The sequence below is a fragment of the Metopolophium dirhodum genome, chromosome 9 (genome assembly GCF_019925205.1).
Source record: "Metopolophium dirhodum isolate CAU chromosome 9, ASM1992520v1, whole genome shotgun sequence".
Taxonomy (NCBI): domain Eukaryota; kingdom Metazoa; phylum Arthropoda; class Insecta; order Hemiptera; family Aphididae; genus Metopolophium; species Metopolophium dirhodum.
The window spans coordinates 2,091,633-2,110,010 of record NC_083568.1 but is presented as its reverse complement, the minus strand read 5'-3'; the positions used below and the strand labels follow the sequence as shown (position 1 = coordinate 2,110,010).

At 30.6% G+C, this 18,378-nt stretch overlaps 1 protein-coding gene across 2 annotated transcripts; it reads left to right on the top strand.

Moving 5' to 3' along the window:
* Positions 1-528: 528 nt before the first annotated feature.
* Positions 529-10,127, top strand: LOC132952594 (uncharacterized). Of its 2 annotated transcripts, XM_061024929.1 has the most exons (12): positions 529-626; positions 696-871; positions 4,787-4,919; positions 5,023-5,165; positions 5,259-5,534; positions 5,615-5,709; positions 5,777-5,954; positions 6,269-6,647; positions 7,375-7,547; positions 7,614-7,843; positions 7,960-8,164; positions 8,455-10,127. In XM_061024929.1, exons 2-12 carry the CDS (start codon positions 805-807, stop codon positions 8,649-8,651), a joined length of 2,076 nt encoding a protein of 691 aa, XP_060880912.1. In that variant the 5' UTR covers positions 529-626; positions 696-804; the 3' UTR covers positions 8,652-10,127. The 2 variants fall into 2 exon arrangements, with proteins under 2 accessions (XP_060880912.1, XP_060880911.1); XM_061024928.1 differs by having other exon boundaries at positions 532-871.
* Positions 10,128-18,378: the final 8,251 nt, after the last annotated feature.

Genomic DNA, 18,378 nt, shown 5'->3' with positions numbered 1-18,378 from the left:
ACATATGTCATAGATAAATTGGGTGATCAGCGCCACTGATATAGTACTCATATATTATATTGGATGTCGTCTGTACAGGAATAAGACTTGATCCCATCTCGAGCACAATTGTTTCAAGTACATCCCGATTATACACCAGGTACTTAAATTATACTAAGATGGAGAAAAAGATCATCGCGCAAGCTGGTTACGTGTGGTATATAATATATATAGGTTACCTACGCATAATTTAGTTTGCGGTGTGCTCTTATCGGCCGTCCTACCACCCGAGAATCGCGGAAAACCGACGGCGGCGGTACGACTTCAATATAATAACAGTCATAACAATAATGACAATAACAATAATCATAATATTATAACCATTAGAGAAGACGTGCAGCAGCGGTCCGCGGTGACGTCAACGCCGCCGTCGACGACAGAGCACGTGACCCGCTGCAAGGCCACCCCGCCCGCCCGTCCGCCCACCGTAGGTCCGCGTAGATTCGCCGTAGCCGCGGCCGACGAGCACGCCGTCGTTTAAACGATCGCCAACGTGCGTGCCGCCAACACACGCGCGCGCGCAACCGTCCGCCGACAGTATAATATTTTATTAAGACACGACCCGTCCGACAGCTGCAGACCGACCGCATCGGCACGCCGCGCGTCAGTACCGTTCGAAAATCGTAATAATATATTATAAATCTATCGCGCGACCGTCACGGCGACAGCGTAATAATTAACAATTATAATTATATAATTAGATTATAATAATTGTAACGCGATCGCGATCGACGCGGGTGTTCCGACCGTCGACGCCGCCGCGCCATGGAATCGCGCGGGGCGCTGCTGCTGCTGGTCATGTACGTCGCGGCGTTCCAGCGACCGGCGCACGGTAAGTCTGAACATCATCGTCCGCGGGGACGGCGGCGTTCTTCTCGTCACCTATCTTCTATATTACCCATGTACCTATATCATAGCTGTTGAACTGAAATGTGTAAAGAGCCAAGTGTAGTCAAAGGGTGGACTGCTGGCTGGTGGTGGGTGTGCGATCCCCGCCCGGGCCTGTCGAAAATTTGGGCCGATAACTAATAAATATTTTATTATTAGCCCTGCAAAATCGTGCCAAATTATCTGTTTCCCCGGGGCCAATTTTTATTCCCAGTCCACCCCTGTCTGTAGTCGATTTGCACCGAAATCGACCCAAAATATCTGTACAACACGACTGGTAATAAGCACAAATGTTTTTGAAATGCGTTTGCGATTTGCTCCGAAATAAAGATATCATTTAATTTGCACCTTCTCGGGTACTAACCAGAAACGTTTCGAAAAATGTTTCAGTGAATACTTACTACCGAAATAGTATTTATTTTTCTTTTGTACTGCACGTTTTTCCGGGTAATATAATATTATTGTACAAATACCGATATAAAATGCAGGCTCATAGGCCCATATAGCAACAGGTGACAAAGGGACCTAATCGTGGTTACGGGACTGATAAAATGTCCTTACACTGTATTATTATAATAATATAGTGCGCATTAATCGTCTCGATTTGAAAATGTATACCTTTTTATCTGGTCCGACGGTCACTTGTATTTAATTTTTTGTTCCTGGACCGACCGAAGAAAACCACAATATCGGTTTTCCATCGGTTTTTATTTTTTTTTATTGGTCTTGAAATTCTTTATTTCAGCTTCGACAGCGATTAGCATTACATTTTTGTTTCTACCGTTTATCCTATGCTTATATTATAACTTGTAAGTGAGTACCTACGTGATAATTGTATATATTGTATATAATACCTGCGCTCTTGCAAAATCTGCCGGAACCGATAAATACGTCACTGTGTTACTATGACTATTATACACATCATATAAATATTATTAATTTATAACCCAAACATGACCAACATATTAGGTATCTAAATGTGTAGTAATTAACGTATTCAAATCTTGCTCACATCTGTTCCTAAAAAGTTCGATTTCTGATTTATATTTAACATTTCGTCGAGCACTTCAAAATAATAATAATATTAATAACTATTATTATTATCATCCCAATTATTAATACCCTTTGTTGATCTAAAAGAGGACCAATCCCAATATTTAATCATCGAATTTTCCATTATAGGAATAATATAAGTCTTTTGTGGTTGCAACATTTATCTCAGTTACTATACCTAATTTACAATAGAATTACTACTTTTTAGTACAAAAAATAAATGTAACTGAAGTCAGCCAAAAACTAAGATTGGCCATTTTAGACCCAAGCCACGAGACACTGATATAAATGTTTAATAAATTCTAAAATAATGGTTAAACTTTAAAGTGTACCATACACTCACGTAGTCACGTGATATATTATATTAAAAACCAAACAGTATTTTCAAAAAAGTAATTCGATTAGAATAGTCAATAAATGTTATCATATTATTGTTATGTTTTAAAATCGTAATTTGTAAGTGAATTTTATAGTGTTCACTATATAATATTATAGTGATGATCGTTATCACCACCACTTAGGTTGATTTTCAAGCTAAAGATATTAATAATATTGAATTTATGAGTGATATTCTGTTTTCCGTAAAGATTTTGAGAAAAAAAACATTAAAAAATAGGTTTCTATTCCTTTTTTGATTGATGTGACGTTTGGGCGCTCGGTGTATCTGACAGTAAACATTTTTGACCTTTTTTTGTTTATTTGATATATTAATATATTAGCCGTTAGGCATTTATATAATATATCAATTTAGTTGTTAGCATAATATTAGTAGGTAATCAGTATTGTATGTTTTCGTTCCTAATAGTTTTTAGGACATTCAAATCTGGGCCCTACTGCAATAATCATAAATTAAACATAATATTTAACAAAATATAAACTACCTGTAGGCTGTACGGAATAAGTACCTACACAGCAGATGACTGTAGTTTGTTATACACATATAATATTGTAACACACGAATACGTTTACTAATAAAAAAAATAGTGTCAGGCAAATGTCTAGAGGCCGTTGCACTAATAACTATAATAAGTGATAAATATTCACATATTATGCTTAGGTACGTAAAATACTACATCTATATGCGTCTATACTTTAGGTTAGCTACTATAACGAATATCTAAGAACTCAACTCTCGAGCAAAGATATTGTTACGTTTTTATCGTTATAACTCCAGTAAGTGATTTCATTTTTAATTTATGTCGTACATTCGTACATAATATATATATCATAAAATATATAATTGAATTTTACTCGAAAACTTTTTTAGTAAATTGTAATAACAACTGTGTTGTATTTTTGGCTTATCACATTAGTAGTTCTACGAAGTTTCATTATACTCTTGGTACATTAACTAACTTTATTAATTCGTATTTCTTAATTTATTTAATGTTCTCAGCGCGTTATTTATCTAAATTAAATTACATTTTTTTGTTTTTTTGTTTATTTGATATAATATTAATATATTAGCCGTTAGGTATTTATATTTATAAATTTAGTTATTAGCATATTAGTAGGTAATCAATATTGTATGATTTCGTTCCTAATAATTTTTAGAGCATTTAAATCTAGATTAAATTATCATATTAACTTAAAAAATGTTAGATCAACAAAATAAATTTTTTACTACCTAATTAAAACGACGTTCAAAAGAGAATCATTAAAGAATAATATAAGCCATTTAATTTCCACATGGCACATTGAATATATAAACAGCCACGATCAGCGGGAGCTTACAATATTTATATCACAAAATTGATCATGACACTGGTATTTTATAAAATAAGCATTCATTGTTTTCAACTGAGACCACCTGTGTTATATAATAATACAACGTGAAAATAATACACAATTGAGTTGACCTTCAAAATTAGCTATACCTACCACACGCCTACAAAGTGTATTGTTAAGTTTTTCGTACACTGTCATTTCAGTATACTTTCGCTTTTTCTAGTTGAAAAGGACAACTTGGATAAATTAAATTTCATAGTTTCAGACTTTTATACTTTTATACTTTTAGACTGTTCATTATTAAATTATTTTAACTAATATTAATATACCTACTATTTATTGGTGTACCTAATTTATAGACTTTGTTAAGCATGCTAAATTAAAAGTAACCTATGAGTATGTGCACAATTTTGAATTTGCACACATTTTGCATTTTTATCCCGTGATCTATTATAGCGATGACCCCTCTGACTAAGATTTAGCCACCCCATAAATATCTCTTATTGATTTAGATATAGCCCCCCTATGGGTTATTTTAAATAAATAGTTTTGTTAGCCTCCCCCCCCCCATAATTTTTACCCTAGTTGCGTCTGTGGCGATGATTTTTTTTTGAATAGCTGACGAGCAAAAGTTGTTTTCACCAGAGGTGTCAAACTTTTAAAGACATTTCTGCATTACCGATTACGCTCACATGCAGGCACTATAATATTATTATATTGGCTTAACGATATGAATCCGATCGTCAAAGTGGCTATTACAATGCCTCCGTGTAAGTGTATGCCTAATAAACCATGTGGTATAAATTATAACGATTTCACTGGTCATTAATAACAACATTTGAATAACCCACGGTGCAGGAATAGTTGAATGTTCCCGACTATTTGGTATATATAATTTTGGTAACTGGTTAACCATCGCGGCGTTCACACGGAATACGGAGACAGCTGTGTAATGGCCCCTTTGTGCTGTTTGCAACGATAGACGTGATGTTATTATTGCGATAACAAACCATTTTAATCGATCAGTAATATTTAAAAAAATAAATAAACAAATTTTCTGATTCTATAATTGCTGCAGGTCAAGACTGTCCAGATGGCGTTCCAGTAACGTACGTCAAATACAGTAATTCGGCTCCGAGATCTGTGGTGCAGCCGATCCTATTGTACGCCAGCACTCCCGGAGTCGCCATAACTGCAGAATGTTACAACAGGTAATTAAAAAAAAACCTCAAATTTAGCTTTAAACGCTGTTATCCGTCTCGTCGACGTGTTATTGTTGACATCCGTAAATAATTATTGTGAATTGTACTGCAGATGTAGAAAGTCTGTGGACTGCGCCGGTTTCATAATAGATTACACGTCGACGTCGTGTTACCGGGTGCCCAACATGGGAAGTTCCACCGACAACATCGTCGTCACCCCAAATGTAAACTTTTTTAGGAAAGCGTGTCTCCGCGGTAAGTGCTCGACAGATATTTATACGGCCGGGTCGGTCAAATATTTGCCAACCTAACCCAACGTCATAACGTCTGATGTATTTGTCATTATAGTCCCCGAATCGTGTAACCGAAGAGCGTGGCCGATCGAGGTATCCATGAACTACGAAATAAGCGGTTTTCAGTATTCGGTCGTGCCCAATGTCGGCGACAAATGGCGATGCGCCCAGCTGTGCATCGACCAAAACGATTGCAAGTCGGCGAACTACTTTCGACTGACAAAGATGTGTTCTCTGAACTCCGAAACCCGCAAGACCAAACCCACGGCGTTCAATCCGAGTCGGAATCAAGTCGAATATTTAGAAAACGAATGCGCCAATACACTGCCAGGTTTAAAAATAATCACTATTTTATTTTTTATATTAAGGTATATTATATAAATGATATTAAATAATGGTTTGATACTTTAGGTGCAAATCAAATTAGTTCGTGCTGGCACGAACCCGTATATGATAGAACTTTACAACAAGTGGACTTGCAAGTAGAAAACATTAATATTGAACAAGTACGAAGTCACAGTGAATAATAATTAATAGAATAATAAATGTTGATTAATTTTATTATGTATACAGTGCAAGGAGAGATGTGAATCTGAACAATATTTTAGCTGCAGAGGTTATACTTTTAAATGTCCTACAGATGAGTTTGGTGGCACTCTTTGTCTTTTGCACGGTGACGATACGAGCACAGCCGGCTCACTCATTCCATCGCCATGTTCCACTTATATAGAAAGAATTACTTGCATTGATTGTAAGACAACGTTTATTTTTCCAAACTAATCGTCTCAAAACGTATTTAAACGTTCCTACTAATTACTCGTTAAAAGTAACATTGTTAGATTTCCAATTACATTTTAACCATCGTACACGTAATGACTATAGTTTGATATAATTATATTATACATTATACCTTAATTCCTTTGAATATTCTATAACATAACTTTTTCGTTCAAAACATTTTTGGACTAATTATCGTCGCCCCCATGATAATAATATATAAGATAATATTATGTACCTAATATGAGTAAAAAAAAAAAATCATGTTTATATAATATTGTATTTCAGTAAGCGTCTCGTGTAGTGATGATTCTATGATAGTGTCGTTGAGATCTCGGGGCTTCAAGGGCCGAATGTTTGTACTGGGGAGGCCAGAAGAATGCGGCGTTAACGGTCGCCATACAGATATGACAACGATTACTCTGCCGATCGTCGAAAACCACACTCAACGTAATCGCTGTGACGTCGTAGTGGCTAAATCGGCAAACAGCAACAGGAAGTTGGCTACAGCTGTTGTCGTAGTACAACACCACCCGATCATACAAACCGTCGGCGATCGAGTGACAAAAGTGTCGTGTGCTGTTGGTTCAAGTCCTCTACCGTCGTTCTTGGCGTCTAGACCGCAGAACATCACTTTAGACGCTACATTTGGTGTGGCAGAACCTAGGTACGCATAATATTGTAATGTTGTTGAGCACACGTCGTGGACGTTTGGTGGATTTTACAGATATCAGGCTTGGCTAAAACGATTTTCAAAATAATACGTAGGTAATCGCATCACTAATCAGAATAGACGTTCGATTAAGCTTATGAAAAAAATTAGGTACTACCTATAAAATATTTTCAAATTTTTGGATAACAGTTTTCGTTCAATATTTAGATATTAACATATTAACAAATATATTCAAAACATTGTTATTATTTTAAAAACATTTTAATTGACTTGATTTTATAAAATATACATACTAATTATTTCTTATTAGGATTAGTCACGAGTATAAACAGTAATCATCGCTCTTTGATGTCTGTTTTTCAGAACCGATGAATCGGTTTTTTTTATACCACTATAGATTATACTATTATGTTTATTATATAATTTCATAATTTGTATAATTTATTAAAATATCCATTACATTATTATAAACAGTTGACATTATATGCTTAGTTATAATTTTATATTTTAATTGATCATTGGTAGGTATGAAATTTAAAAAAAATTATCAAACAATTAAAAAAAAAAGTAATTTTTATAACAAATACTTTTGAAAATTAGCAATTTTAAAGTATTTAGTTTATAGGTAATTTAATTGTATTCAATTTATATTAATCCAAATACTGGATTTTTAATATCAACAATAGCATGACAATTGTTATTATTATTATTGATCTAATAGCATACATAACACAATATACAACGACGGTGGATACGATCCGAATGGTTTGGTAGGTTCGGCAAATCAAGTCGCTAAGATGAGAATTTTGGAAGTGGGACGAAACGTAAAACAAGTATCTGAAGTGAAACTTGGCGATGAATTGGAACTCCGGATTGACGTGAATCAACCATATAGTAAGACATTTGTATTTATCACTTTAATTGTATTGACACTTAATTATACTTAAACAATTGTTTCAGACGCAACACAATTAAGGGCCGGCCACTTGATTGCTAGTTCAGGAGATGGTCTGGACTCTTTGTTACTTTTAGATTGGAGAGGATGTCCTCCAGAACCATCGACATTTCCGGTTTTGAATTTAACACCTCCAAATTCAATGGTCGCAAGATTCAAAGCATTCCGTTTTCCTTCGTCACCTGTACTACGGTTTAGTCTCATGATGATGTTTTGTGATCAGCTGTGTAAGCCAGTGAGTATATTTTAAAGTATTTATAAGTTTGTTTTTAACTATTAAGTTAAATTTGTTTTTGGATTTGTTTTCAAACAAATGTTATATAATTTATTGTTTTGTAATTTGTTGTATAGAGTGATTGTGGAAACGGACAAGTGTCCCATGGTCGACGAAAACGCGATGGACATACCTCAGAAACTAAAACAAAGGAAGTACCATTACAACTCGCAATCGTAGTACGATCTCTTGAAGAACAAGAAGAAATTATAGCCAGTCAAAGCCAAATTAGTAATAGTAACAATAATAATGATAGATCATCAAGAAGATTGGAAGCTTCAGGTATGAATCAAAATATTATTTTCAACTACATTTAAATAATAAATTTAAAATGTATTTCACTTCAAAAATTGATGGGTTATGCCATGAATATTACATGAAGTTACTATACATTTTTTACTATTAAAATATAAATTGTACAATCAAACTAATTATTAGCTTACATATTTTAATGATTAATTATTATAAAACCATTAAATTACCTATCCGATATTTATAATTAGTTTTAAATGTTCGTGTAAATAATGGTTATTAAATTCTAATATGCAATTAATTGTATTATATTTTTACAGTAATTCGCAACAATGAATGGTGCATTACTTGGCCTATAGGATTAGCTATTGGTATAATTCTAGTCACTATGCAGACATTACTTGTATTAGGCTGTTGGTCATTTTTTCGACGATCAAATCAAAAGGTCCTTAATGATCGTGTGACTTTAAATTCTGACTTTCAACCAAGACATGTCACTTGGGCCGACCACCAATAAGAATACAAAATAAGTCTAATATGATTTTGTTTGTACCTATGTACGTTTACCATATTTTTTTTAAATTTATATATCGTTTATAATAATTATAAAGTTATTAGATATAATTATTATATCTAATAACTTTATGTACAAATTAGTTTGTAACCAAACATAAATTTATTTTTTAAGAAAAGACGGGAATTCAATAAAACGTTAAGTTGTATATTAAAAATCATTAATGTTATTATAAACAGAGTGGTACACCAAGAATGCTCACACCAAATTTTACCTTTAATTAAGCATTTATTCAAATTCTGGGTTTTTCAATTTCTAAGTACGTACACATAGATTGTATATGCCGTTTAAAGAGTGTAGCGGTACATACTTATTTTTTTTCAAATGAGAACAGCCCGTTTTTATTATAGATTACTAAGCTGATGATTTATTTTTTAAATGTTTATGTAAAAACAAAATTTGGAAGAGTATTTGATTTCTAAGTTTTAAATCGTATGTAAGATAAAGAATAAATTCTTATAAAGAATATTAGTCCATGTCAATATGTTTGCGTGGTACATGCAACGGGTGCTACGACGATTTGAAAATCAAAGTAAATAATATTAATCTATTGATATTTTATCATTTATGAAAATTATCTGAATATAATAAGTTCAATAGGCTAAATATTAAATGTATTTTATATGTTATGTAGGTATAATGGTTAGACAGAATTAAATTGATGGCATTGACGATCTAAGTAATTGAATACATTATGGTATTTAAGTAAAAAAAATCAAAATTTGAATAAATGCATTGTTAAAGGATAAAATGGAGTGAGCATGCTCGGTGAATCACCTTGTATATACTATGTAGTTATCAGATTAAGCCAATCAAAAGTATATATTTTCATAGAATTTCAAAATTAGGTATTAGGAACTATGAATTATAATTATTAAATACAAAAACATATCAAATATTATCTACCTAAAATTAGTTAAGATTAATTTAGCAACAACGCTACTCAGAGTACGCACGACCAGTGACTGTTTATTATTGTCTTATATTTGTTTATCGAGCATATTATTATATAAAAATTAAAATATAAAGTGTAAATCTAAAAAAAATTCCGCCCTTGGAACGAATATATAAAATATAAATAATATAATTATGTTGCATTACGATAAACCTACATTTAGTTACAAATACATAATGCATATATTTTTTAATTGATTTGTTTGTATAATAAAATAGTGTAAAACTGATAATGTGTTACGAAATGTACGAAATATTTAACGTTGGTATATTAGAATATGTTTATATATAAGAAAAAGACAAGTGTTGCGTAGTCTATGAGTATTAAATAATATTGATTTTTTTTTATAAAATAAATTTATGATTTGTATAAATTATATAATTATTAATAATTAATTGTAAAATAAGATACTATAATTAATAAGATTTGTAAGAAAATTAAATACAATTTTCAATTTCCATCAAGTTTTATGTAGCGTTCTCTCGATTTATTTATATTTTATTGTAATAATAAATATCCCGATTAACTTAAAATGTGTATATACAGTATACACTATATTATACTCATTTAGGTGATTGGCATTTGGCAATATAAGCATATTGTGCACTTATACCGGTCTTAGATGTTGAGATATCTGCAGCCTGTAGATCAGCCTGGTCCATTTCCTACTGTTTTTAAATACAATTTACCTGGACGACTAAAACACCTTTTTACCATCTATACCCCAGGAATCGAAAGTAAATCCAATTTGTACACAATATAAAACTATCGATTTATTTCAAAGTATTTTTATGTGTAGATGTGTTACTTAAACTAATAAAAATACACAGTAATATTATATCGGCATAAAGAATTTAAAAATATCAAATCGTAATACGCGTCAATATTTTATTTTCTGTCAACCGAATTTATTTGTTTTCAATTTGTTATGCCAATAACCGCGTAATACTTATGACTTATAAGCAATAAGCAATCGTTTCTATACGTTTAAGAAAACAACAAAAAATATAGCACAGAAAGCTAAAAATTTGTTTTGGGGACGAAAAGAAGGAAAATTAAAAATATTGTGATTTTTTACACTTTAGTTTTTTTTCATGTTTACATAATTTTTTTCTAATATTAGTCATATTGTCACATTATAATATAGTTATACAATGGAAAACTATGGTTTTATTTTTGTCGAATATCGATTTGTTTTCCATCGAGTTATTCCCATTATTTTATAATTTATTTATCTATTTAAAAATATATCCCAACAGTCGTGTTTTTCAATTGACTTTTTGCCTACTTTTTTATAGCATTTTTTACTATAGCAACATTCATATATTTTCGATTCGTGGAATTATTTATTTTAGTACCTACGCTTGGACTTAAAGGAACACACGTCACTACGTCAGTCAATCGTTTTTTTCTTTTTCTTCTTCGTTTATAATTTATTATTTTGTCATTTTCATATAATATTTTTATCTCATATATTACGCGGTATTCAAGAAAATATTTTAATGCTTATTTATATACGTTTTTGACTGCTTATACAATATTCTATCCCTATTCCCAACTGATGAGTAATAAATATTTTTAATTAATTATTCTTAAAATAGTATTTACTATAGGTAAAATGCGTAGCGTCCAAAGGGATTAATAACTAATTCGCAACCGCAGTTGAGTTTTAAAAAAAAAAACAGGTACCACATTTAGTTTATTTTAATTTCTACTAGGTAAAATAAAATATTTTATACAATATACATTACGTACCTATGCAATCCTCTTGGCAGTCAACGCCACTGAAATATTTTACTATCGTTATATTGGATTCTGATTGCGACTTTTTCGTCATCGTCAATGCACATTTCATTAAAAAGTGTAATCTCGAAAATATTTGCTATTTTTCATTTTGTAACAATACTAATGGAGGATATAAGGACGGCCGGTGAATTAGATTTTCTGATTTTCGTTTATATTATTAGAGTCTGACGGCTTACAGTGTTCTTAAACTTTTTGTATTCTTTATTGTTGACTGCCGCTGCTTCTTTAGATTTGATTCCAGTCGAGCCCACTGTATATATTATAGTCTATACGAACTGCAAGCTAATAATAAAATGAGAACGCTGAAATAATCTTTTACAAAAATGTAATTATAATAATTAATTTATAGTCTGTTTTAAATTAATTACATGCGTTAATTATATATATATATAATATTATGTACACTGTACATAATTGACCGGATCACATGTTGAAATTTAACTAGACGGCGGCGAGTCCAACATAGTTTTACTATACTTATTATTATTATTATTATTATTATTATTTATTGTCTACCTCTGATCCGATGTAACAGGAATCGAATTCCCTCAAATATATAATATTTTATGCTATAATACCAACTGTATTTATATCACTGTTGTTTATTGGACATCTGTCCGTCTAAAATTTCAGTCTCAAGTTTTAGACTCTAAATAAACAAATATTTTTACCCTAGATAAAATTATGTTTCCATTGGGACGTAAAAATATACTACAGCTACCTATAGTCTGTAGGTTAATTTTTATGCAAAATATATTATAATTTTTGCTTATAAGACATTAAGTGGGAATGCGTTTAAGAGTTGCAAAGTCAGTAATTGTATTCCCAAGAGAAAATGTTTTGAGATCAAACCTATAGGTTTGCTATATGCATTTCGTGATCGATAGTGATTTGATTCAAAATTTATGAAATTTGTGTACCTACGTGTTAGCGCGCGCACTACGATGCAGCTTTTTGTTTATTAATCCGACACACTCAATCATAGTCAACTGGTATTTTTCTTCGTAACATTTTTTTAGACATAAATTATAAAAATTAAAATACAAAATAATAGTAAGCACAATTACTATTAACCCAGGTTTTTATTACCTCATCAATCTATACATTTTACTGAGGGTAATTATAATATCCTAAAATATATTTAACGGGAGAAGATAAAAAAATTCCAGTGGTTAAAATCACGGCCTGTAGTTTGTGATATTGTGTATACATATAAATATTATATAGTTAATTTTGTGTAGGATCCTGATTAAAATCAAACAGATTTTTAAATACATAATATATTATAAAAGTACCTACATAAAAATACATCATCACGCCTAAATAAAAAAAAAATCCTAATGAAAACACATAAATATCAATTATGAAATTGAAATTCCCAGGAAGCGGTTAATGGAATATTAAAATAAGTGTACTTTTATAATTTATTTCAAGAAGTCAGAACGATACATCAATATTATTTTATCCAAAGTTTTTTCACTCATAAACTTTTCTTCGTAAACAATTTTCACATTTTTAATCACTTGAAAAAATATGAAAAATATAATTTGCCAAAAGTATCACATAATAATTTCAGTTTTATTATCTTATCCCTTAGGTACATAAAACAATTACCAAAGTTGAAATTTAATTTATTACACTTTATGTAAATACCAAAACAGACGTAAATTATCCTATACCATTGAATAATATCGTATTAAATTTACTTATAAGCTTATAAATGTGTACTTACCAATACATAAATCTCTTAAAAAGTAAAATGTATTAGTCATGTCATTAAGTATGAAATAAATTGTGTCGTAATAATATGACCAACTGACGTTCAAATATTTAGATACATACGTTTTAGCGTTAGTATCTAATAATATATTTTAATTTCATAAATTAATAATATTACCTATAATATATATTTTTATACAAGCTAAATATTTTTTTAAACAGTGGAGTTGAGCCACAAAATAATAACATTTTAACGATTTAAAAGATTAAATGTTATGCATTGATAACACTATTAAGATAAATACTAGAAATTAAAAATTAAAAAATAGAATGATTTTAATGATTTATAATATATAACAGATTTTGGTACCTAATAATAATATATAGATAATACAAATAATTGAGTCGATTCAAAATCGTTTTTTTGTGAATGGTGTCGTAATATAGTCTTAAATCTATCGATGCTTCCTGTTAAAGATTTACGAAATAAGTAAATTAGTATAATATTGAAATATTTGCATGTGTAACTGTTGATGTTTTTAATTTATATTTAAATAGGCAGTTTACTTTCTTAAATTACCTGTAAGACTGCACAGTATACCTACTTTATATAATCTTACATAAACTTCATACTGCCTTAGTTCCAACTACCAACTGTACCTATATTTTATTTTATTTCACTATTTGGGAAACTATCTGTCTAAATAAACAAACAAATAAAATAAAATAATTGTTTAGTATGCATACTATTATACACTATTAGTTGTATTTTATATTTTTGCTCATAATCTGTATATGGATAACGGCTGTACTTAATGATTCAAATATTTCAAACTTATAGGAATTTCAGTTGTCTGTAGAATATAGGGCAATTGAGCAATTTGGCAATTACTATACAACATTTTGCCAACTCAGCCAAACTGTATAAAATGTAAAAAAAAAAAGCTTAATAGCTAATACGTACGATTTAGACACTTCTGTTTTAAAATTTATTTGGTTTAAACCAAATCCCGAGATCGTACTTTTGGTAACAAATATCAATATATCGTCTATAGTAAAGAAAATGAGAAACCAGGCGGCGGAAATATTTAATTTTATGGTTAGGTTAGTCCACATTTTCATTACTCCGATACCTCAAAGGCTGAAAATCAAGATTATATTTATTAAAACATCACAAATAATTGAAAATTGTGTTTTATTAATCGTTGGGGAATGCGTTATAGTATAGGTAATATGAAAGGTGCATGTGAATGTGACTAGCGAGTACGTGACTGTGACACATTGTGATAGCGTCTTAATAAATAAACACATTTGTTAACAGATTTAATAACACGCGTGTTTGCAATTCCAAAACCAATTAGAACAACGCCCAGCCTTAACTGTAGCAAGTTTAGATTGTTTAAAGAGCCTAATTTATAATGGAAATGACAAAACGATAAATAAACCACCTAGGTGAATTGATGAGCAAACCAGGAAACACTGATGGAGTAGAGGCGGTATAATACGTAGACCAGCCACCGCCGATCATCGCAAACACCGCCGTGAGACAAATACCCACCACAGCAAAAAATAAATTATATATATAACAACAAAAACCCTAAGCAAACAAAATGTGAAGAATTCCTAGAATAAAAAAAAAAATCATTAAAGGCTGAGTAATACAATATGTCTTAATATATTATCTAATTTCAGAAATAAAGCTTTAAAATTGTAGGTATTTTTTTTTTAGGAGTTTAGTAGTTAATTACGATTAAATTTGTCATTAAAGTGTACACAATAAGTTCAAGTAAGTAAAGCAGTAAGTTCATATTATGTTTATGACTGTATGAAAGGTATGAATGTCAGAATGTGTACCTATCATATATGTAAGTGCAATGTACATATTAGTACAATAATGTAGTACCTTGTATAGCCTCTTATGTAGCAGAGTTAAATTATTATATCCCATAGGTGTTGCAGTAAATAGTTGCCTAAACTTCTTTACCTAATTAAATATGGTTGTATGCATACATGTTCAAATGTCCAATGATTAAATAAATAATATCACATGGATAAGACGTTACTAATTTATATCCTTTTTATTGTACTAAATTATAGACCAAGCGATGCCAATTTTTCTACAGATTGAGATAGACCATATTATTTTTTTAATAATAGTTTTTCTATAAAAAGTTTCTTCTAACCATTAAATTTACAAAGTTAAAGAAAGTTGAAATATTTACGAATAATCTGATAATAATCTGTTTTTAACACTTCTTTTTTTCGTTAATTTACTCTAATTGTACTCATATAGTCGTATGATAAAATCTTGAAAGACAAAATAAAAATAATTTAAAGTAATGAAAATCATATTATTATATAAATGAAATCACTATACAGATTTTTTTTGTTTAGATTTTGTTATTTAATAAACATTCATGTTTAAATAGGTCTTTTCAGTGTACAAATAATAATTTAGCAATATAAGGGATTTCTTGGGTATAAAATTAACATGGTAATAAGATATCGTAAACAGCTGCGATTATTCATAAAATTTAACTCACTCCAACTTTGTAAATTTTTTAGCTAATGGAAACAACCTTTTACACAAAATATTTAGAAAAAAATTGAGTTGTATCGCACGTGCGCCAAAAGGGTTAAAAATTAGACATTTTCGTAAAATGTGTATTTAGTACTTATTTAAACCACATCCAGCTTCAATATTTATAGTGGTATACCTTTTAGCGTGAACACTGAGCATTAATCAATTTTATCATTTATGGACCTTTTCTTGAAAACTTTGATGCAGTAACATGGTTTAATACAATATTGTGCGTATGGACGAACCAACAGTACGTCCTTAACTCACAGTTGATTGATTTATTAGAACTTTCAAAATATTATACTTCTATAAATAAAGCAATTATGAAAGTCGCTTTAACATTACCAACCACTTCAAGTTCGGTTGGAAGAACTTGCAGGTAATTATCTCTGAATATTCAGTGTAAACTTTTTCCATTGATAATTAATCAATTTTCAAGTACAAATTTAATCTGTTTTTGCATCGTTTAAAACATGTGGCTAAGCGCCTAAGCAGCTTGGCCATTTTAAATACATAGGTATACCTAATGTATATTGTACCTATGTAAATAAAAACCAATCTGAAGTTTTGAAGATACCATTGATCATTTTGGGTTAAACACCAGACGTTTATCACTACGTATTGTTTAATATTAATTTATTACAATATTATGTTATGTGCCTACCTAATATGTTATAACATTTACATAGATGAACAAAATAAATTATCATCATTATACCTGCAGGACGTAAAAAGAAATTCCATTGCTCTACAAATTGTTTTTAGCCTTATCAAAACTATATCTAAAAGGTTGTTACATATTTCATTATCCTCATTATACAATAGTGTTCGGTACATAGGTATGGTATCTACTTGCTAATTTATGTTAGTGTTAGGGTGTAATGTTTAAATTGTATTTGCATGTTGCACCCACTGAACTCGTTTTCTGCGGGTGTTCCAGCTGTTATTATAGTATTACATTATAATAATCTATTATTATTATATTTATAATTTATGATATACTCGCCCAACTAAAACACTAATCTGACTTGTATTCAAATAAAATGTTTAGTTTAAATTGTTTTGCTAAACGCCTATACCAGCCACGTCATATACATATAGGTAACCTATCGATTACAATTCAGCTATATAGGTAATGATGCCATTGGTAAAATATAGTATTAAATACGTACCTACCTATAATTATATCTATAGCTGATGAAAATAACGTGTAAATTCGCGAATGTGCATACAAATTACAAATTTAATTAACTAGGTAGGTATACTTTATAATGGAATTAAAAGGTGGCCTATATCGTAACACGATACCAATATTCGTTAATGCACAAAAAAATAATGAGCTATATATGTGAGTGGGTGGTGTGTGCTGCAGGGTGGTTGAGTGAAAATGTGTGTCGCATTGTAAAATGGTTAGCGTCACCACAGATTACAATACCTATACACACAGAACGGAGGTATATTGACAAATTGACATAATGACATATTGCTAGATATATAAAAATCCATCCTGCTACGTATAACAGTATATTGTGAGTATTTATGGCGTAAGTTTAAAAAACAAAATTTTAATGGCAAGAATATTAATATAATATGCGATAAAGAGAAGCAAAATGGGGATCATATCGACGTGCATACATACTTTTAACAAATATTTACGTGTAATAAATCTGTAAGCCAATACAGGTATAAAATAGGTATGACATTTATTATTATTAATAAATTGTTTTTGTTACAAAATGCTACCTATACTTAACAAATAAGGTTAGGTAGGTACTATGTATATTAGTTTATCAGTGAAGTATTATTGTTATTTTTTCATATAGGTATATTATAGTATATTATATTTATATATAGGTATAATGTATATATATATAACCTGTACCCACGATGTAGAGAATGTATCTTCTCTACGTCGTGCCTGTACCTATTCCTTTTAATATATTGTTCAGGAAATGATGTGCTTTAAGTTTTGAGAACAGTTTTGTGTTTTTAGCTTTTACACAGCGCTATCTATAGATAAAGAAATGAGAATTGAACTCGGTTGGAATTTTGAGAACAAATATTTTCCTGTATCCTGTAACTGATCACTAGTTTTTATACAACTGCAACAGTTTACTACATGTTTGCATACTAGTAATAGGTACCGAAATGTAGGTTATTTGGTCACAATTCTGAATTTGGTACCTACCTGGTAACACCTATCGCATTTACCAACAACAAAGTATAATACGTTACCTATATGGCTATTTTAACAGGGGTGGCCTAACCGCGGCTCAACATTTTTACTAAAATGTATATTAATAATAATAGGTATTATTTCTTTTCCTGCTCTCTTATCATTATTTTCCATTATATTATTGCGCACCTATTTCAACGAGGCACAGGCTTTCTATCGGGTATGGCACGCCGGATTCATTTTAAACCAAGTTCTACCTCAATCGATATTCGTCGTCCGATATAGCTCCTGCCTATTTCAGCCACTTCTACGAAACAAACCTCCCCAGGGCATAATTATACAGCATCACCCCTGTTCATCATTTTTATAGCGAATCAACCTATACGTCTTCTCCTTACACCTTTGTCGCTGGATATGCTGACGATAAGGCAAT